This window comes from Dendrobates tinctorius, unplaced genomic scaffold (genome assembly GCF_039654945.1).
Source record: "Dendrobates tinctorius isolate UK_male_01 unplaced genomic scaffold, ASM3965494v1 ptg000036l, whole genome shotgun sequence".
Taxonomy (NCBI): domain Eukaryota; kingdom Metazoa; phylum Chordata; class Amphibia; order Anura; family Dendrobatidae; genus Dendrobates; species Dendrobates tinctorius.
In genome coordinates, this window is record NW_027361704.1 from 16,441,235 (window position 1) to 16,464,262 (window position 23,028).

General features: G+C 43.7%; 1 protein-coding gene across 4 annotated transcripts in view; it reads left to right on the forward strand.

The window, feature by feature from the left end:
* The window catches only part of LOC141087889 (A disintegrin and metalloproteinase with thrombospondin motifs 2-like), an 851,362-nt gene that overhangs the window by 736,457 nt on the left and 91,877 nt on the right, over window positions 1-23,028 (forward strand). For all 4 annotated transcript variants that reach the window (XM_073573740.1, XM_073573737.1, XM_073573739.1 and 1 more), the window contains 2 exons: window positions 388-547; window positions 22,325-22,457. In XM_073573740.1, the coding sequence (XP_073429841.1) occupies window positions 388-547; window positions 22,325-22,457 (293 nt within the window). The remainder of the gene's footprint in view (window positions 1-387; window positions 548-22,324; window positions 22,458-23,028) is intronic.

Consider the following 23,028-nt stretch of genomic DNA (forward strand, 5'->3'; position numbering starts at 1 on the left):
TGTACAGAAGACAGTAATGTGATAGTAATACTGTGAAGGGGTTGTCTCAGCTTGTCAAGTTATGACCTAACCATAGCGTAAATTAGAACTTGTTGATTTCGAAAGGTCCAATTTTTTGTGTCTGCCGCCAATACCGAAAACTGAGCTCCAATATGCTCCTGTAGAGTAACTTGGCTATATACATAAATGCCATAGACAATTAGAGGAGCATTTCAAAAACCCCATTCTCAGCAATCAGCAGGTAGTCACTTATCCTGTAGTAAGATGATACCTAGAACAGTTGGGACAATGAAAATGTTATAATATTACATAAAATCAGTCAGCTCTTGTGAGACCTCTGCATGTTACCATCAACATTACAGCTATTGCATTCTCTTTGTATTTCAGGTCATTCCTAATGGAAATGTTAAAATTTCATTGTCTTATAAGTACATGATACATGAAGATTCCTTAAATGTAGGTAACAATTATGTTCTGGAAGAGGATGTGGTGGAGTATGAGTGGGCTTTGAAAAAATGGTCTCATTGTTCCAAACCATGTGGAGGAGGTAATCAATCTGTTTATCTGCTTTTTACAACTATGTTAGGTACTAGTACTATATTTTAAAGGCTATGTACATTTTCACACAGAATTTTCTTTATTGTAAATGTGTATAATAAATATAAAGTTAAGCATTTTTCAATAATCCTTATCATGACATTTCTACAATTTTGACAACAATTTTTTGTTAACGATAATAGCTAGGAGAGGAGGTTGTATATAGATCAACAGTGGAGAGAGGGTAAGGCTGAGTTCACACGTGGCGTCTTTTTCGTGTTTCCGTGGCGGTTTTATCCGTGCAATTTTGCCACAAAAACGCGAAAATTAAGCATCTCATGCATTCCTATGGGATTCCGCAATGCTGTGCTAATGCTGCGGTTTTTACCGTGGCGGAATCGCTTCGCGATAAAAAACGCAGCATGCTCATTAATTTTGCGGAATCGCGGCGATCCCGCACCCATAAGAATGCATTGTTCTGCTTACTTTCCACATGTGGCTGTGCACACCATGCGAAAAGTAAGCAGAACATTTACGGATGGTACCCACGGTCCGGAGGAGAGGAGACTGTCCTCCGGGCTTTGGGTACCATATCCCTTTAAAAAATAGAATTTAAAATAAAAAATATTGTTATTCTTACCTTCCGACGTCCCGCACAGCCTTCCTACGTCTCTCCACATTCCCGGTCCCAGTAAGCCTTTGCGAGCGATAACGTCCGTTCTCACGGGATCGCGAAGTCTCGCGGTCATTCGCGCGATGTCATCGCGAATGACCGTGAGATGTCACGATCCCGCGAGAACGGACGTCATCGCGGTAATTGTCGCAAAGGATTACTGGGATCGGGAGCGTGGAGAGAGGCGGGAAGGCTGTGCGGGACGTCGGAAGGTGAGAATAACAAAAACATTTTTTATTATTATTTTTTACATTCTATCTTTTACTATTGATGCCGCATAGGCAGCTCAATAGTAAAAGGTTGGTCACACTCGTCAAACACTATGTTTGACGAGTGTGACCAACCTGTTAATCAGTTCTCCAAGCGATGCTACAGATCGCTTGGAAAACGCTAGCAATTCTGCAAGCTAATTACGCTTGCAAAATGCTAGTTTTTCCGCGGGAAAATCACGGGAATTTAAAATGCGATTTTCCTGTGCAATGGAATTCCGGAATTCTCAAGGTAATTTCCGCGAGAGTTCCGCTACGTGTGAACCAAGCCTAAGTGGTCTATTGTCTCAGGGAGAGCAGAGAAGGTCAAACTTATTAAAGATTTTCAGCTTTAATATAGAAATATACAGTGCTGACAATAAATATTTAAAAAATGTAAAAATAAAACAGCAGACAAATATGCAAAACTGTTCTAAAATAAAAAGGGATAAATAACAGAAATACCTTAATGTTTCCATCTTCAATTATCCTCTGTTTTCCTGAGGGAGGGAGAAATGATTCATGGATCACATCAGACCTTGTGCTGCCCTCACATGTGAAAAGTAGAGATGGGCTAACCCAAACAGTAATGTTTGGCATCTGTACCGAACACCTACTATTCAGGCACAGACTTCAAACACGGACTTCACCAGGAAGACCATGTTACTGTTTGGGTACAGTTCAGCCCCCCGAATACCGGTTGTTTGTCGTGCTGTCATGTGCATGACAGCACGGCAAATACTGCTTCGAATTGGTAGTAAAATCACCACTGCCGGTCAGACAGCTGCGGTGCCCTAATGACAGCATGAGTGCAAAGCTGTGATCAGAGGTATAAAGTTTACATCCGGTCATTGGTGTCGGCTGATGGGACTGCTGCTCCCATCAGCCGAAGCCTGCTGCTGCTAATAACAGTGAGAGCAAGAGCAGATGATGAGAGTATTCATCAGCCGACTCCTGTGCTGTAAATAAATAATTTACAAAAAACAGTGTGGGTTCCGCTTTATTTTTCATAACCAGCCAGGCAAAACTCACAGCTGGGGCTGCAACCATCACCTGTCAGCTTCAGCAAGGCTGGTTGTCAAGAATAGAGGGGTCACCACTCTGATTTTTTAAATTATTTAAATAAATGATTAGAATAAATGATGTGGGATCCCCCCCTTCATTTTTGGCAACTAGCCTTGCTAAAGCAGACAGCTAGGGGCTGGTATTCTCAGGCTGGAAAGCGGCCATGGGTACTGACCCCCCAGCCTAAAAATAGCAGCCCACAGTCGCCTAGAAAAGGCACATCTATTAGTTGCGCCAATTCTGACACTTTGCCCGGCTCTTCTCACTTGCCCTGTAGCGGTGTCAAGTGAGGTTCATATTTGTGGGGTTGATGTAACATTTGTATTTCCCGGTGACATCAAGCCCATGGATTAGTAATGGAGAGGCGTCTATAAGACATCTACCCATTACTAATCCTACAGTTATATTGTAAATAAACACACAGCCAGAATAAAGTTTTTTATTTGAAATAAAACAAAACACACTTTTCCTTTTTTTTACTTAAAAATAACAAACACAGTAATACTTATCAAACGCCTAATTCCACTGAATCCCTAGTCTCCTGTAATAAAACATGAGTGACTAGCGGTGACGTCATCAAGTTTACTGCTAGTTACTGAGGCTGCCTTCACAGCTGGGCTGAACTGCGGTGACCTCAATGAGATCCCGCTAACGCAGTGAGAAAAAGTTTCACAATGCGGAGGTGAAGTCACCGCAGTTGAACTCGCCTCTGCACTGTGAAACTTTTTCTCACTGTGCTAACGCGGATCTCACTGACGTTGTGGCAGTTCTGCCTGGCTGGGAACATGGCCTCAGTGATCAGTAGTAACCTCGATAACGTCACTGATTCTGTGCTTGCAGTATCTCATTCACCAGTGGTTCTTAGCCTGGATCGTCACATCTTGGCACCATCCAGGTTGAAAACTATTAATCCCCAGACATGGTTTACGGCGTGGGACAGACGAACGAACAGGTGAGGGATATTGTTGTTTTTTATTTTAGTTTTATTACAGAAGATGAAGGATTCAGTGGAATGGGTGTTAGGGGAGTATAACTGTGTTTTGTTATTTTTAAATAAAAAAGTAAAAGTGTGTTTTGTTTTATTTCAAATAAAGGACTTTATTTTAGCTGTGTCTTCATTTACCATACAACTATAAGACACCTATCCATTACAAATCCTATAAACGCTTCTCCATTACTAAGCCGTAGGCTTGATGTCACCGGACAATACAAAGGTGACATCAACCCCACAAATATGAACCCCACTTGACACCGCTACAGGGCAAGTTGGAAGAGCCGAGCAAAGCACCAGAATTAGTGCTTCTAATAGATGGGCCTTATAATAATAATCTTTATTTTTATATAGCGCTAACATATTCCGCAGCGCTTTACAGTTTGCACACATTATCATCACTGTCCCCGATGGGGCTCACAATCTAAATTTCCTATCAGTATGTCTCTGGAATGTGGGAGGAAACCGGAGTACCCAGAGGAAACCCACGCAAACACGGGGAGAACATACAAACTCCTTGCAGATGTTGTCCTTGGTGGGACTCGAACCCAGGGCTCCAACGCTGCAAGGCTGCAGTGCTATCCACTGAGCCTTATTTTAATATGCATGACCCCTTATCAGCCTGAGAATGCCAGCCCCCAGCTGACAGCCCCTCTGCCTTTGGATCAGAGACCCCGCGGCGTGACTCGGAGTCCCGATCACTGCCCTGGTAACCCAATGTCGTCATGATGAGCTGAGAAACTTCCCGGTCATGCTTAGGGCATGATCAGGAAGTCTCTTAGGTCAGTGCAGTAAGTGCTGCACTGACAGCTTCTACAGCATGCAGATACTGCTTCATTTGCATGCTATAAAAGCGATCTGCCTGCAAAAAATGATTGTTCCATAGTGGGACAAAGTGTAAAAGATAGAATAAAGTTAAAAAAAAAATTAAATAATTGTAAAAATATAAAAAAGGAAAATAAGTAAATAATCAATATATTCTCTCACTAAATAAATATTTGAATGAAAAAAAATCTAAACTATAAAAGTACATATATTTCCTATCGCCACATCTGTAACGACCCGACCTATATAACTGTCCCACTAGTTAACCCCTTTAGTGAACACCATAAAAAAATGCTTTATCATCATACTGCTAGACAAAAAGTGGAATAACACGCGATTAAAAAGATGGATATAAATAAACATGGTACCGCTGAAAACGTAATTTTGTCCCACAAAAAACAAGCCCCCATAAAGCTCCATCACCAGAAAAATAAAAATGTTATAACTCTCAGAATAAAGCGATGCAAAAATGATTAATTTTTATGTAAAATAGTTTTTATTCTATAAAAGTGTCAAAACACAAATATAAATGAGGAATTGATGTAATCGTAATAAACCTGCTTTATCAATTTTACCACACATGGAAGGGTATAAACGCCCCCCTCCCCAAAAGAAATTCATGAACTACTGGTTTTTGTTCATTCTGCCTCACAAAAATAGGAATGAATAGCGGTCAAAAAATGTCATGTGCCCGAAAATGATACCAATAAAAACTTAAATTCGTCTCGCAAAAAACAAGACCTCAAATGACTCTGTGGGTCAAAATATGGAAAAACTATAGCTCTCAAAATATTGTGATGCAAAAACTAATTTTTGCAATAAAAAGCGTCTTTTAGTGTGTGACAGCAGCCAAACATAAAAACCCGCTATAACGTCTCATCACATGTCCTGATATTTCCGGTACCGGAGATGTCAGTGTCCGTGTGCGTAATACTTGCGGCACACGTGTGGCATGCGTGTGTCACATCAGTACCATAAGGACCTGTGCCAGGGAAGAAGCGTAACAGTAAGTGCTGTTCCCCGACGCCGGGTGCTGAACACGGCTCTCATCATTCTCCCCTGCTCTGCCAGTGATCGACACAAGCAGGGATTCCTGCTTGTGCCGATCGCTGACAGAGCAGGGGAGAATGATGAGAGCCGTGTTCAGCACCCGGCGCTGGAAAACAGCACTTACTGTAACCCTTCTTCCCCGGCGTCGATGCGTGTCTCATGGGTGTTATGCGTATGCACAAGTGCTGGATGTTTTGTGACCCGTGCTGACATTAAAAAATGGACATGTCAACGTGTTTTGCACATGGACATAGGGTCTGAGGAAGCACACTACCATGTGCACCAACCCATTCACATAAATAGGCAAATAGCTCTCCGTTCCTCCCGAGTCTCTCCACATGGCTAAGTAGCACTGCACAGCCACATATGGGGTATTGCCACGTTAAGTAGAACTTGTGGGACAAATTTTGTTGCCATTTTTACCCACTTCTTGTGTGAAAATGTAAAATCTTTGGCTAAAACAAAATTTTGATGGTAAAAATGTAGTTATTTTGTCCTCACTGTCCATTGGTATAAAATTCTGTGGCACACCTATGGTGTCAATATGATCACTGCACCGCTAGATGAATTCATTGAGAGGTGTAGTTCATAAAATGGGGTCACTGATGGGGGGTTCTGCTGTTTTGGCACCACTTGGTCTCTGTTAGTGGGTCATTACACCTTCAATCCATAACAGTGAAATCTGGCACTCCTTCCCTTTTGAGCTCTGCCATGTGCCCAAACAGTTTTTTACTCCCACATATGAGGTATCAGCATACTCAGGACAAATTGCACAATAACTTTTGGGGTCCAACTTCTTCTGGTACCCTTGGGAAAATAAAAAATTGGGGGCGAAAAGATCATTTTTTTGGAAAAAATATGATATTTTATTTTTACGGCTCTACGTTATAAACTTCTGTGAAGCACTTGGGGTTTCAAAGTTTTTACCACATATCTAGATAAGTTCCTTAGGGTGTCTAGTTTTCAAAATGGTGTCACTTGTGTGGAGTTTCCACTGTTTAGGCACATCAGGGGCTCTCCAAATGTGAAATGGTGTCCGATCTTAATTCCAGCCAATTTTGCTTTGAAAAAGTAAAACTGCGCTCCTTCCCTTCCGAGCTCTGCCATGCGCCCAAACAGTGGTTTACCCCCACATATGGGGTATCAGCATACTCAGAACAAATTGCACAACAACTTTTGGGGTCCAATTTTTACTGTTACCCTTGGTAAAATAAAATAAATTGGATCTGAAGTAATTTTTTTGTGAAAAAAAGTTAAATGTTCATTTTTTAAAACATTCAAAAATTCCTGTAAAGCATCTGAAGGGTTATTAAACATCATGAATGTGGTTTTGAGCACAATGAGGGGTGCAGTTTTTAGAATGGTGTCACTTTCGGGTATTTTCTATCATGTAGACCCCTCAAAGTGACTTCAAATGTGATGTGGTCCCTAAAAAAATGGTGTAAAAATAATAAACCGCTGTTTAAATTTTAACCCTTATAATTTCCTAACAAAACAAAATTTTGGCTACAAAAGTGTGCTGATGTAAAGTAGACATATGTGAAATGTTATTTATTAAGTATTTTGTGTGACATATCTCTGTGATTTAAGGGCATGAAAATTCAAATTTGGAAAATTGCGAAATTTTCAAAATTTTCACCAAATTTCCGTTTTTTCACAAAGAAACGCAAGTCATATCAAAGAAATTTTGCCACTAAAATTAAGTACAATATGTCACGAGAAAACAATGTCAGAAACACCGGGATCCATGGAAGCGTTCCAGAAAGGGACAGTGGTCCGAATTGTAAAAATTGGCACAATCATTAACGTGCAAACCGCCCTTGGGGTAAAGGGGTTAACACAACTTTTTATAGCCTTGATCATAGGCTCATATTTCCAGGATGAGCCAGATTGGCTCATTCATAGGTTGCTGTCTGTGACTGGACGATGAGTCAACTTGTTGCATTTCAAATATCCTGTGTCTCCCTATACAGATAATAGGAAATATTCTGCCTCGTACAGACCTTTTGCTAACCCCCCATCTAAGCTCTGAATCTAGGAGCTAAAGGTGTCAGGTTCGACACCTACTTCCAGCTAAAGCCAATTTGTGCTTACAAATTCTTTGAAAACACTCTTACTTTGCAGCAGTATTGTAATAGTTGTAATCAATTAACCAAATGCAAAATGAGTGAAAAAAGACAATGCTTAGTGTGTTTGGATTGTCTTCAAACCAACATCGTATTGGTGCAATTACTTAAAATATTTGAGGGAACTTAGCAAGACGTTGTTTAAAACATATTGGAGAACTAACCACAGATCTTTGGATGTAGACTCCTTATGTCTTATCACTTCCATGACTTCTCGTTCTTACTCACACTGAAGTTCGCTCTTAATAATATTGGCTGTATGTCTGGGGTTGTTTTTCTGCTACACAATAAATTTGGATTAAACCTACATATGTATAGCGAACACATGGTAATTTACTATAAAGCACATACTGTTTTGAAAAACTAAAGAGAATAAGTGTAAGGCACAATGCAATAAATAAAATATATAATTTTTGATAAGTGTTGATTAAAAATAAATATTATAAAATGTACAACACAAGATTGTCAGGATTGATGAGTACCAACTCAATAAGCAAGGTAAACAGCAGCATGATGCAAAAAATCCTGTAATGGAAACTTTACAAATCACATGGTCTAAAAATATGTAGTGGTTACACTAGGGACAATATAGCAGCAACAGGCAATAAGTAAAGCAGGCACAATATTGTAGATGGATACACTTGGTGCCTGATAAATAGGAAATGGCAAATGGGTAAAATATAACTTTTAATTATTCAAGCAATAAAAAGGTTACCTAATAACAAGTCTTTATGTGCAAGTGAAAATTGTACAAAATGGACACAGGCTAATAGCCTGAATCAATATGTGGGTTCTACCCCAAATGTCAGCAGTTAGAGATAATACAATATGGCTCACTATCAAAGTCCCATTGGGTCCAAATGATTAGGGACCAAACTGTGGGTACAGTGGGAGGCAATGATTCTCCAATACACAAAGATTCAGATTGATGCTTGCATTGGTTCTCTTGCCAAGTGTATCAAAACCTATTCTTAGCATGGACATTATGGATTGCAAATCATGCCATCGCAGGCTCAGACAGAGAATGCAGTGAAAAAACACAATAAAGTGCTATCATCCTCATACCACAGGAGACCACAAAGACATCAACACAAGGCATGCAGGAAAATAGTTAAACTGGTGAACATTCATTAATAAATATATGCAGCTGAATCAAATGCATAATAACTACAAATAATGACCCATATTTCTTATGGTCAAAGTAGTAGTTAATGGAATAATCTCACCGTGTATACGGGTGTTGGTTCTACCACGCTATTCCAGCTGTAGCCTCCCAATGCGTTTCATCATCTAGGACTCATCAGGGGGGCTGCACCAGGGCATAAGTATGCAGGACTGCAGAGTATGGTGCACAGCGCTGTTTCCATTTATAAATATGCGCCTTCAGAGGAAGCATATGAATAGCTTCCGATGAATGGAACGTATGACTGGGGTTAAGCTAGTACTTCCAGATGCTGATTGCATGGAGCCGGCGCTGACACGCACGCGTCACTGACGGCACATACGTCCACAGCTACGTTGCTTACACATTTCTCTGAGGTTACCAAGGAGATTGCTAGATGCCAGATTTCACCATTAGTCCTGGTTTATTATTAAAGCTTGTTCCTTAGGTGAGTCACCAAAAAGAGGGCAAGTTATGAACAGATTAGAGGAAAATGTACTCTGTTCATAGCCTATAAGGCTTCGTTCCTTATCCATAACAAGCGATATCTGATAAGTGGTCACCAATGTAAAAGGTACAGTCAGATTCACATTGAAGAAAAATTATAGTAGCCAACATATTAATTAGGCAAAAAATATTTATGTCTAGGCTAAAATTTGTGCATGATATGGCATATCTCCTTGATAAACTGGACTGTGTCACTTTGGAGCCAGATATGATCCTAAATGCAATTGATGTTGAAGCCCTCTACTCATCCATACCTCATGAAAAGCGTCTGCAAGCTGTGGACTACTACCTAAAAGCCAGGGGCTTCAGTTTGCTGTACACAATGAGTTTCTAATCAGAGCACTTGAATTTTGCCTGAAAAAAATTTTTTTTCTTTTTGACAGAGAGTACTTCCACCAGCTCAGGGGCAGAGCTATGGAGAACCCATGTGCCCCCTCTTATGCCAATTTGATCCTGGGCTGGTGGAAGGAAACCATTGTCTTTGGTGACTTTCCTTTGGAGTGCAGTGAGAGGATGATTATATGGCTCCGTTACATATATGATGTTTTTGTAATATGGAAAGTCAGCGAAAATGATTTTGCAGAATTTGTGAGAAGTCTCAATGTTAACAACTTGGGACCCCATTTCACTTTCGAAGTTAATACGTCTAAACTATTGTTCTTAGACATTGCAATAAAAAAAATGAGATGGGTGAATTGTCAACAAGTACATAAAGAAAACCCACTGCCACCAATTCTCTCTTGAGATGGAAATCGAACCACCCTGCTCCTCTTAGGAGAGGAATCCCGAAGGGCCAGTATTTGCGAATTTGCAGGAATTGCTCTGACCCAGTTGTGTTTAAGCAGCAAGCTGACAACCTCAGAAAATGATTCCTTGAAAGGGGATATCCAGATAGGGTACTTAGAAAGGCGTATAGGAACTCAATAAGGAGGGATCGCAAACAACTACTCAATCCCATCCAAGAGGCAGATGATGAAGAAACCCTACGTTTTATAACAAGATACTCCAATAGGTCCAAGGAAGTAAGGGATGTCTTCCAAAAACACTGGCCAATCCTTTTAATGGATGAGGATTTAAATGACAGTGTTTCAGTGACACCACAAATAACATACAGAAGAGGAAGGTCTCTAAATGACAGGTTTGTTCACAGCTATTTCCAGCCAACAATTAACCAGTCTTGGCAGGGCAACACACCCAAAGGTTGTTTTAGATGCATAGCTGCAAGTTCTGTGGAGCTATCATACCCGGTAAAGAATTTAGGAGTAATACAACAGGAGCAACATATCTCATTCGTGACTTTATTAATTGCCGCTCAAAAGGGATCATATACAAAGCCATATGTGAATGTGGTCTGGAATATGTTGGCAAGACTAGGAGGGAAGTACGGAGAAGGGTTGGTGAGCATCTGGGGGACACTATGAACAAAAGGGACTCACCAATAGCCAATCACCTCAATCAGGTACATGGAGGTAATACTGGTAAAATGAAATTTATGGGGATAGACAAAATCGCCCCAAACTCCTCCAGAGGAGGTTATTGGGATAAAAGGACACTACAAAAAGAATCCCAATGGATATTTTGCCTCAAAACTGTTTATCCTGGTTTTAGGAAGTTTCAGCAGTTCGCCCCCACAATTTGCCCCCAGCAGTTCGCCCCCAGGTACATTTCGCCCCCAGGAGGATTCGCCCCCGCACATTTCACGCCCGTACATTTCGCCCCCAGCAGCTTACCCCCAGCAGTTCGCCCCCGTATTTTTCGCCCCCACAGTTCGCCCCCGGATGTTTCACCCCCCGGATTTTTTGCCCCAGCAGTTCGCCCCTGGATGTTTCGCCCCTGGCAGTTCGCCCCCGTATGTTTTGCCCCCAGCAGTTCACCCCCGGATGTTTCGCCCCCAGCAGTTCACCCCCAAATGTTTTGCCCCCAGCCGTTCGCCACTGGACTTTTCACCCCCAGATGTTTCACCCCCGGCAGTTCACCCCCGGATGTTTCACCCCAGCAGTTCGTCCCCGGATGTTTCGCCCCCGGATGTTTTCCCCCCCCGCAGTTCACCCCCAGTAGTTTGCCCCCAGATGTGTGTACCCTGTTTTGCCCACAGAATTTTGTGTTTGGATGTTTCGCCAGTTTGTCCTTGTGGTTCATGAATTCTCGTCCGTCATCAATTCATGTCACAAAAATAATGTACAGAGTGCTGCACTTTTGTGACATTTTAAATCAACTGTTTCCATCTGTAAACCTCACAACTGATTGCATTATAGTGTCAGAGCATTTTGCCCGCAATTTTAACAAGACATTTTCCAAAACGTTTCTAAAACGTTTTTGTGTTACAAAAACATACCACGAAAAAAATAAACGGATTCAAAAAATGCAGTGTGAATGAGGCCTGATTTAGGTGGGGAATGTAAACCACTCTAAACTCAAAACATTGTGTGAACTTTTACCTGACTCAGCACTGACCTGCTTTTTTGCAAGTTTTGTTGCAGATGTAACAATTTTCATGTCAGGTGTCCTGCAAGTTACATTAGACTAGCTTTTATTTCATCTTTACATCAGAATATAGCAGTGTCTAAAATCTCTACAAAGAGAGAGGTGTACTAGCACAAACCATCAGTCAGCTTCCACAGCAATTCACTTTCTGCAAGTATAAATTCAGTTCTATCCAAACGTGGGAAGAAGAAGTTGGTCTACGAGAATCACATTTACGTATTTTCCAAACGAACGGCCGACGATGTCTATTCCATCTGGGTGTGTGAAAAACGGTTGACTTGCAAGGGACGTGTTTGGACCAATGAAGCATCTGGTGAAGTGGTGAAAGTAACCAATCCCCACAACCACGCAGTACAAGCAGCAAGACCTGAAGCAAACCGATTTGTCAATGAGGCGGTCACCAGGACAAGGACAACACAGGAGACACCACAACAGATTCCCCTAGAAGTCATTGCAGGAGCCCATTCTAATGTAGCACTTCTCCCAAAGAAAGCATCACTGAAGAGAACAATATGATTATCAAGGCAACTTGGCAATATTCCAAGGTTGCCCCAAACCTTTGATCAACCTGTTATTCCCTAGGAGTTCCAGGAGATCAGTATTGATGGTATCCAGCAGCAGTTCCTTCTGCATGACTCTGGTGAGCATTTAACATTTCCATTATATAGAATTATTGCAAAGTTTATGTTGCACAAATGTGAAAAATTATCTATTACTGTGACATCGGCGGCTATGCCCGCCGATGCCCCTCCTGCGGCAGCGCGCGCCGCAGCGTCCCCTTACCTGCGCGCCCCCGTCCGTGCGCGCGCCCGTTGCACATTCGCCCTCACGGTGGCTCCTGACACCCGCCCCCTGTCACGCGCACGCCCCCTCCCGCTCTCTCTCACCAGCGGTGGGCGGCGCTGAGGGGCTGGACTGGGGGATGCACTTCCGGGGGTTGGTGTATTTCAGGCGTCCTCGCTGTTAGGAGGACGCCTGATGATTGTGTAGTATTCTGCACCCTCTGGCCACTACAGTTCTCCTGTAGCACTTCCGTCCTCTGCCTTGTCCTCCCTGCCGCCCTCGGCCTCGCCTCCCTCGCCCTCCCCAGTCTGCCCAGGCGCTGCTTCCTTCCTATCCTCTGTGCCCTTCCCTCTGTCTCCGGTCAGCCCTGGCCCGTCCTCTTGCCATTTCCCGTATTGTGTTTTCTCCTGTGCCTCCGGTCCCTGCTCGTATATCAGCCCTCTGCCTTCCCAGCCCCTTTTGTCCGTGGAGCCGTACCTCTTGGTTCCGGCTGTCGCGCCTCCGTCCTCTGTGGTCCTGCCCCAAACGATCCCTGTATAGGGGTCGGTCTTCACCTGGCGTGATCGGCCCAGGGGCTCCGGATCCGCGATCCAGAGGGTCCACTCTCTGACGTAGTTTCTCCTCAGACATTACAATTACAAAGTGCTGATATAGAATACTATGTGATTATTTTACCTTAAAGGGAAACTTTGAGGATAGTATAATGTAGGGTGAGGCCTACTGATTCCAACTTTTCCTCACTTGTTTAGTTGCAGTCTGATTCTCTGCTCAGCTTCAAAGTAGAAGCCCTGCCTTTGAGATACAGTGGCCTGCCATGTTCATAAGCACAGTGGCAATCTTGTCCACCAACCATGATTTGCCATTGTCAATCACAGCCAGAGGACAAGGTTGCCGCATCAAAATCGTATCACTAGATGTCAATTTTAGTGTAGAATTTTCTGCTATAAATTAGCTGCAGATTGTCTGCTGCAACTACTTAGTGCATGTGAATGGACCTTAAGGATTCATTAACATGTCTCCTAACCTCTGCCCTGCCCCTTTAGCCATGCCCCCTGCCAACAGCCTGAAATGAAGTTCCAATGCTGAATTAGTGCTGGGAAGAGGGTACACCATGCCCCGGTAGGTGCATGGCAGGGGGCTAATTAATATTCACCACCTGCTGCCACACACTGCTTTGATACAGGACCTGGAATGATGTATGCAATCATGTGATCACACATGTCTCAGGATCTGCATCGAAGCAGAGTGAGGAAAGCGGCGCAGCAGCAGGCGGTGAGTATTAATTTATCCTTGCCATGCTCCAGGAGGAGACAGGCATCTACTAGAGCATGATAGATCCAGGGGGCCCGCTGTTCATGGGTGCATTACACCCCTTGGCAGCAGGCCCCTGACGGCCCGGGGGCAGTGGTGTCCCCTGCCTACATGGTAGGTACGCCACTGCTGCACTGCATGTCATTTTTTTTAACTGTGCATTTTTTCATGAGCATGTGGATGGGATTTAGACATTTATGCTGCATATGACCCCGACCTAATGAACCGTTGAGTTAGTATGCTTTTTTTCACAAATACTTCTTACATGTTGGCTCATTTTTCCTTTTGTAAACCTTTTATTATCATGGAATTCAGCATTTTGCTAGTTTCTGCTGCCATTATTCCTTTCACGACTTTGAAAATGTGACATTTTTGAAGCTTGGAAGCATTTTTAAACAGGAATATATCATTTTCCACTGGGACAATACATGTCGTAGAAAAAACTATTGTTTAGTTCCTTCACACCAGATTTTGCTTCAATTTAACGTTTCTGTTATAAAATCAGAAAATCTGAAGCAAAATGTGAGTTTTTGTTGTGAGATATGAACAACGGATGCTTCTGATTAGGAAAATTTATTGTGAATTCATCCCAAAATTCTCTGTCGCGCATCCGCCCTTTTTGCGCTGCACCGAGTGCACAAAAATGCAACACAGTGCGTTTGGCGCATGTCGGGGCAGCGCAAAAAGGGCGGATGCACGGGCAAAAGTGTACCAGCGCACAACCAGTGCACCCAACGCTAAGTATAAGGTATGCTGATCGCATGCAGCGTCATGCGATCAGAGGAGGAGCTGACCGGAGGAGGCACGGCCGGGGGCGGAGCTTAGCGGCGGCCCTGCACTGCGCCCAGTAACGCTAGTGTGAAACTAGCCTAAGTGTCCAAGAAAAAATATGCAACTCCAGGTAGAGAAAAGTTAATCCATGTGGCAGAAATGACCAGAGTACATATTAGAGATTTGAAAGCTAAGGTATAAGGAAGATATATAAAAGAAAAAGTGTTGCTACATTACCTTAAGTAGTGGCGGTACCCCATCGTGCGTTTCGCATTTGCTTTTTCAAGGGGAGTGTGTTTTTTAATATAATCAGGTAAAATTACCTTTGGGTATCTTTTATACAGGGTGCCGCTACTTCCTGGACTAGTGCGTCTGCCCCAACGTGCGTTTCGGCTCCTTTCTCAAGGAGCCTGCTACCAACCAGGTGTCTCCATTATTTAAATCTCCCAGCCGCAGCGTGGTATACCACGCGACCGGAAGTGACGCTCACCACCCGGATGTGACACGTCAAATCCAGGTGGTGAGCGTTATTTCCAGTCGCGCGGACCAGAAGTGACCATGGTTATCTGATTATATTTGCGGAGTATTATTGTAATTATGGGTATGAGGGTTATTGCCAGGCAAGCGGCATTGTTTTATGGTTGACATCTAGATCATAATCTGTGATGTGGCCTATACAGCTTGCGATATAATTAAGGCTATATTAATATTTGTAGTAGTTCATTATTAGGGCTTTTTCAGTTCTGTCCCTTGTAGCTGCAATATATTGCTGGAAGTCCTTATGTCTATCCGTTTTCGTGGTAGCGGTCTCTTCCTGGATTTGCGCGTTTAATGAGTGACTGTGAGCAATGAGTGTATCTGTACTCTCCTACTTTCCCAGTTTTGGCAGTATGGTTTTAATGAATTTGTTTCAATAAAAATTATATTTTTATACACACAAATAATTGCCTTGTGATCATCCTTTTTCCTATGGTTCTATGAGGTACCGACAGAGGCGGAGGGTCCTCTTCAATCCTCTTCCATGCACTTCCACATTGTGTGAATATGTGATCGTTCCCGAGGGAATCCCTTTCATTATTCCTAGCTAGGGATTCCTTTGATCAAGAAGACTCTCCACACAGGTAGGGACCTCGGCAAAGGGGAGAGAAGCGATTTTTATTTTCTGATGAGCAAACGCCAAACAGTGCCTGTTTTGGGTCGGTGTGGTTGAACCCGAGCATGCAATGTTCGATACGAAACCTGAACTTTCAAGATCGGGTTTGCTCATCACTAGATATAGTATGATATGTAATGGATGACAAAAAGAAGCCATTAAGTGTAACACCACTAGTACATGACAGTAAAATGATGGTCACTTGTCTTAGATCAGGGGTGTCAAACTCATATTCAACAAGGGCCACACCAAGTTAATGGTTGTCCCCAAAGGGCCGTTTGTTACTGAAAGACCGGATGCACACAATCGAGTCCCGTCCAGAACATGCATTTCTCTGCACAGAGCAGTGCATGCCCCTGTATAAGACATGTCACGGTGGATCAGCTCTTTACCAAGTGCTGTCACATCTTCCCTGGATCTCACTGAAATCATGGAGAGCTATGGCTGCAGCTTCCAGTCACTTGTCCTTGTCGTTGGTGCTGAAAGCTGCTGATAAGCAGCTGGTTCAATGCAGAATACAACTGGACCCTATTCTTGGCCTAATCTGAGGAATGGGCATCAACAGAAAATGGGATCCTGAAGTGAGAATACCACTTTTATCTGCTGCTCCATTCTTTGGTGTACTGGCAGAGTGTTCTGTGAGGGCTAATCCCAAACCCCCCTTCTGAAGACCTGATAAAGAGGTTCTGTAGAAGCTGGTTAACCACCACTTTAGTTCAGCAAAGCCAATATCTCAGTTCTGCAGAGATGGTTGGTGGCGATTAACCCTGTAGTCAGTCAACGGTCCCCCTGCTTCCATACATAGCCTGCAATAAAGGGGTATTCTCATGCCGAACAGCAAAATAAGGCAGCATGCTTTCAGCAATCATGTTATGGTAAGCATGATGACGATCTTCCCCTCCTGGTACTTATCTAGAGGTCTTCTGCTCATCTTTGCCTGATCTTCTCCTGACTGTGTGGGCTGGCGATCGCCATGCTGGATCCGGAAGCCACCACGAGTCCTCTCCTTCTTCCCAGCATCCTCTTCTTCTGCTTGATCTCATCGCGGCACTGCGCATGCGCAGCAGTGTTTTGGTGACAGGAGAGGCATCCTACCCCCTGGATTGACTGATGAATGGGGCAGGAGTGACGTCATGTCAGTGAGGAGCCAGGAGACATTCGGCCTCACTGCCGTGGCATGCTTCATGGATCAGTGATCCAGGCAAGATGAAAAGACAGCCAGAAGCAGAAGACATCACGTGGGAACCACTAGACCGCGCTCCGGGACCCAAGAGATGCAGCTGCGACAGGTAAGTATGTCAGTTTTTTTGTGTTCTAGGGTAATAATACTCCTTTAAGGCCAGCCAATAGAGCTGCTGAAAAGGCAGTCACAAGAATCCCCAGCAATTGGGGTCCTGTATATTTTACCCCCAGGTATGTTCAGCCCTAAATGTTTTGTTCCCTGTATGTTGACCCCAAAAGCTGAGGATGAAACATCTGGGGTCAAAATGCTAGGGGCAAAACATCAGATGGTGACACTTCCAGGGACAAAATGCTGTAGATGAAACATCGGGGGGCAAACTGCTGGGGGCGAAAAATCCTGGCGCGAAACATCCGGGGGCAAAACATTGGGCGGCGAACTGCTGGGGGCGAAACATCTGGGGGCGAACTGCTGGGGGCGAAAAATCCAGGGGTGAAACATCCGGTGTCGAACTGCTGGGGGTGAAACATCTGGGGACGAACTGCTGGGGTGAAACATTCGAGGGCAAACTGCCGGGGCGAACTGCTGGGGGCGAAACATCCAGGGAGCGAAAAATCTGGGGGCGAACTGCTGTGGGCGAAACATCCGGGGGCAAACTGCTGGGGGTGAAACATCCGGGGGTGAACTGCTGGGGGCGAAACATCCAGGGGCAAACTGCTGGGGGCGAAACATCTGGGGCGAAAAATCTGGGGGCGAAATGCTGGGGGCAAAACATCCAGGGGCGAACTGCTGGGGGCGAAACATCCGGGGGTGAATTGCTGGGGACGAAACATCCGGGAGCGAACTTCTGGGGACTGCTGGGGGCGAAATGTGCGGGGGCGAATCCTCCTGGGGGCCAAATGCTGGGGACGAAATGTGCGGGGGCAAAATGTACCCGGAGCGAACTGCTGGGGGGCGAACTGCTGGGAGCGAAACATCCAAATCCCCGTGAAATGTGTGCTGAGGGTGGTATATGTGTTGAAGCACGTGGTAGTGTGTGGCGCATTTTGTGTGTGTGTTTATATCCCCGTGTGTGGTGAGTATCCCATGTCAGGGCCCCACCTTAGCAACTGTACGGTATATACTCATTGGCGCCATCGCTCTCATTCTTCAAGTCCCCCTTGTTCACATCTGGCAGCTGTCAATTTGCCTCCAACACTTTTCCTTTCACTTTTTCCCCATTATGTAGATAGGGGCAAAATTTTTTGGTGAATTGGAACGCGAGGGGTTAAAATTTTGCCTCACAACATAGCCTATGACGCTCTCGGGGTCCAGACGTGTGACTGTGCAAAATTTTGTGGCTGTAGCTGCGACGGTGCGGATGCCACTCCCGATCACACATACATACACACCCACATTGAGCTTTATATATTAGATGAGCAGAGTACATTTTCCTCTTATCTGTTCATTACTTGCCCCCTTTTTGGTGACTCACCTAAGGAGCAAGCTTAAGTAATATGCCAGGATTAATGGCGCTATCTGGCGTCTGGTAACCTCAAGGAAATGTGTAAGCAACATTGTTATGGACACCTGTGCCAGAAGTGTCCATCATGTCCATGCTAAGAATAGGTTTTGATACACTTGGCAAGAGAACCAATGCAAGCATCAATCTGAATCTCTGTGTATTGGTGAATCATTGCCTCCAACTGTACCCACAGTTTGGTCCCTAATCATTTGGTCCCAGTGGAACTTTGATAGTGAGCCATATTGTATTATCTCTAACTGCTGACATTTGAGGTAGAACCCACACATTGATTCAGGCTATTAGCCTGTGTCCATATTGCACAATTTTCACTTGCACATAAGGACTTGTTATTAGGTAACCTTTTTATTGCTTGAATAATTAAAAGTTGTAATTTACCCATTTGCTATTTCCTCTTTACTATTGGGTTGTATCTCCTAGCTAATAAGTGCATGATAAATACCAGAGAATATAATTATGACTGTATATATACAGTACTATGTAAGGATGCACAGTGGCATGAGAATAAGAGTATCAAGATACAGAAAACAATTTTATATATATACAGTGGGGAAAATAAGTACTTGATAGGTATAAGTATTTGATACACTGTTGATTTTGTAAGTTTTCCCACCTAAAAAGAATAGAGAGGTCTGTAATTTTTATCCTAGGTACACTTCAACTGTGATAGCAGAATCTAAAATAAAAAACAGAAAATCACATTGTATAATTTTTAAATAATTAAATTGCATTTTATTGCATGACATAAGTATTTGATCACCGACCACCCAGCAAGAATTCTCACAGACCTGTTAGTTTTTCATCAAGAAGCCTCCTACTCTGCACTCATTACCTGGATTAATTGCACCTGTTTGAACTTGTTACCTGACAGAAAGGCTATATAATACTTTTGGAAAACTTGTAGTAAAGTAGGTGCAAAGGTAAACTACTAGAAGTGAGGAGCTAAAATCACTGTCCTTCTGTACAGTTTTCACTGCTGACGTTATTCATGGTGCTGCCAGTCTATATGAACATTGCACTGGCAGTTGATAGTAATAATATTCTAGGCAGGTTTACTTAAGTAAAATTTGAAAATTGATACAGTGCAATATTGTGTTATCCTGAACAAGCATATGTGAGCAGGTAGCGGGAGGCAGTAACGAAAAAAATTGACCAGATCCGACAGGAAATTATCTCCCAATCACCTCATACCATGCACTGTCCTCCCTCCCGTACTGCATCTAGCTCACTCTCTGATTTTGAACCAGTCACAGAAGAAGAAGTAAGCAGGCTCCTTGCATCTTTTCGCCCAACCACTTGCACCAGTGACCCATTTCCGTCAAATCACCTCCAGTCCCTTTCCCCTGCTGTCACCCCTCACCTAACTAAAATATTTAACCTCTCTCTTCTGGTATCTTTTCCTCCTCATTCAAGCATGCCATCATACATCCACTACTTAAAAAACCATCCCTCAACCAAAACTGTGCTGCTAACTATAGACTTGTCTCTAATCTTCCCTTCATCTCTAAACACCTGGAACGCCTGCTCCACTCCCGTATTATCCGCTATCTCTTTGATAACTCTCTTCTCGACCCTCTCCAATCCTGTTTCCGCTCTTTACACTCTACTGAAACTGCCCTCACTAAAGTCTCTAATGACCAACTAACAGCTAAATCAAATGGTCATTACTCCATGCTAATTCTCTTGGATCTCTCTGCAGCATTCGACACTGTGGATCATCAACTCCTCCTCACTATTCTCCGTTCCATTGGCCTCAAGGACACCATTCTCTCCTGGTTCTCCTCCTATCTCTCTGACCGCTCCTTTACTGTATCTTTTGCCGGTTCCTCCTCCTCTCACCTTCCCCTTACTGTTGGGGTTCCTCAAGGATCGGTTCTAGGCCCCCTCCTCTTCTCCTTGTACACTGCCCCTATTGGTCAAACAATCAGTAGATTTGGTTTCCAGTACCATCTCTATGCTGATGACACCAAATTATACGCTTCTCCTGACATTACGCCAGCCTTTCTAGAAAACAAAAGCGATTGTCTAAATGCTGTGTCTAACATCATGTCCTCACTACATCTGAAACTGAACCTGTCAAAGACTGAACTCCTTGTGTTTCCTCCCTCTACTAATGTACCTATACCCGACATTGCCATTTCTGTGTGTGGTTCCACTATTACTCCCCAGCAACATGCCCGCTGTCTTGACTCCGAGCTTTCCTTTGCCCCCCACATTCGATCACTGGCTCACTTTTGTCATCTGCACCTCAAAAGTATTTCTAGAATTCGACCTTTTCTTGCTTTTGACTCTGCAAAAACTCTTACTGTTTCTCTTATTCATTCTCGTCTCGACTATTGTAACTCTCTTCTAATCGGTCTCCCTCTTACCAAACTCTCCCCTCTCCAATCTGTCTTGAATGCTGCAGCCAGGATCATATTCCTCACCAATCGTTACACCGATGCCTCTACCTTGTGCCAGTCATTACACTGACTACCCATCCACTCCAGAATTCAGTATAAACTTATTACCCTCACCCACAAAGCCCTCCATGGCTCAGCACCACCCTTCATCTCCTCCCTTGTTTCAGTATACCACCCTACCCGCGCCCTCCATTCTGCTGATGACCTGAGGTTAGCATCCTCAATAATCAGAACCTCCCACTCCCGTCGCCAAGACTTTACACGTGCTGCGCCAATTCTTTGGAATGCACTTCCCAGGTCAATACGATTGGAGCGCAAAGTGATAAGTAGAGTTGAGGGAATAAAAGTCGGCATTGAGTGGATTAATGTCATCCGCTCAATGCCGACTTTTATTTCCCTTTGACTTGCATTGGGGTCGGGTTTCGGACGAAACTCCGTCTTTTTTTTGCCCTAGTCGGACCAGTTTCATCCGACTCAAATTTTGTTTCATTCGAGTTTCACAAAACCCGATCCGACCAAAGTCGCTCAACTCTACTTATCACTTTGCGCTCCAGTCACAGATGTGCCCCTCACTTTGACTGGGACCATTTGGAATGAGCCACAACAGGGATCTGTTACAGTCCTGTGGAAAATGCGGGAAGGTTTTCTGGGGTTGAGAATGTCCTCTTGTGGTCCTGACGGTGTCTTCTTTTCAATCCTGTCACTGGCAGCAATTGCCAGGGGTTCTAGCAAGGGCACTGGCCCTAATAGATGCAGGGCAGAAGGAGGGGCAAATTCTTCCCTCAGCGGTGAGAATACTTGTACTATCGGGCCTGGGTTGATGGTCCAGAAACAGTTCACAATGGCCTGTACGGTCTGCTGAATTGTACCGTTGAGCAACGGTATCCCTCACACAGACCTTGCCTTCCCTAGTCAGTACCCTCGGCTGGGGCAGTTGTGTCAGCGTCGTTGGCTGAGTTTGCAGTCTTGTCAAGGACCTTGATGTAGGCGGGGACAGCGGTACATGCGGCCTGTCAGCGGGACCCCGTCGGTCAGCTCCTGTCAGCGCGTCGTCTTGTCTCTGGCTCCCCTTAGCTCCATCCTCTCGCCTCACAGCTGAAATTACCTCACACCACTGATGTGCGCTCAGCGTTCCCACCTCCACAGTTGGAATCTCTGCTCGTGCATTTTCTGTCTGCTTAGTCATGCACCATTTTCTCGAGTACAGGGAACATCCTGATACTCTAAGCGCTCCCCCTGTAACTGAGGTGACAGACCCGACGGTTCGGAGCCCGTTATGGATAAGGCAAGCCTGGCTTGCTTCTTCTCCTTACACATACATAGTGTCTAAAACTATTGAAAACTGGTGTACAACTAATTGTGAATGGTGCTGTCCTGCACTAATAGTAATGAACATAGATTTCTTAGAAAGTTATATTTCTTTATTTTTTTTTTAATTCTTGAAATTGGATTTTAGTACCATATGTAAATGTAAAGCATTATCATAACGCATTCAGTCCAAAAGTTGCAACTAAGAAATCATGTCCTTTTTCAGGTAATCAGTTTACAAAATATGGATGTCGAAGGAAGTCAGACCATAAAATGGTGCACAAGAAGTTATGTGAATCTATTCCAAAGCTGAAACCTATTCGCAGAGCATGTAATCTTCAGGAGTGTTCACAGCCCATGTAAGTTCTTACCTGAAGTGTCATTTTTCTAGATTTCACTTAATATTTCTCTCTACCGTGCATATAAAATGAATAGCAGTATTTTTCATATTTTCAGCGGTTTATTAAAGTGGTTGTTCAGGTTTAAAGGGAATCGGTCACCAGTTTTTTTTGCTACCTCATTTGAGAACAGTACAGTGTAGAAGCAGAGACCCTAATTCAAGTGATGTATCACTTACTGGGCTGCTTGCTGTCATTTTTATATAATCTTTTATCAGCTTCAGATCTAGCAGTTCTGTGAATGTTGAGCTCTCTGTAACCCCGCCCACAGAACTGATTGCAGCTTTCTGCTCATGCACAGTGTACACAGTATGCTGTTAATTAGTGGTGGGTCTAGGGTTATTCAGAGCTTAGGACTACCTGCCAGTAAGTTTGCTAGTCTTCTAATGATACAATTACTGTTTTATCAGCAGGATGTTATCAAAACTACACCAAGAAGCCCAATAAGTCACACATTCCTGGAATCAGCATCTCTGCCTTTAATTTATATTGCTCTCAAATTAGGTGGAAAAAAGATAACTTTTAATTGGCT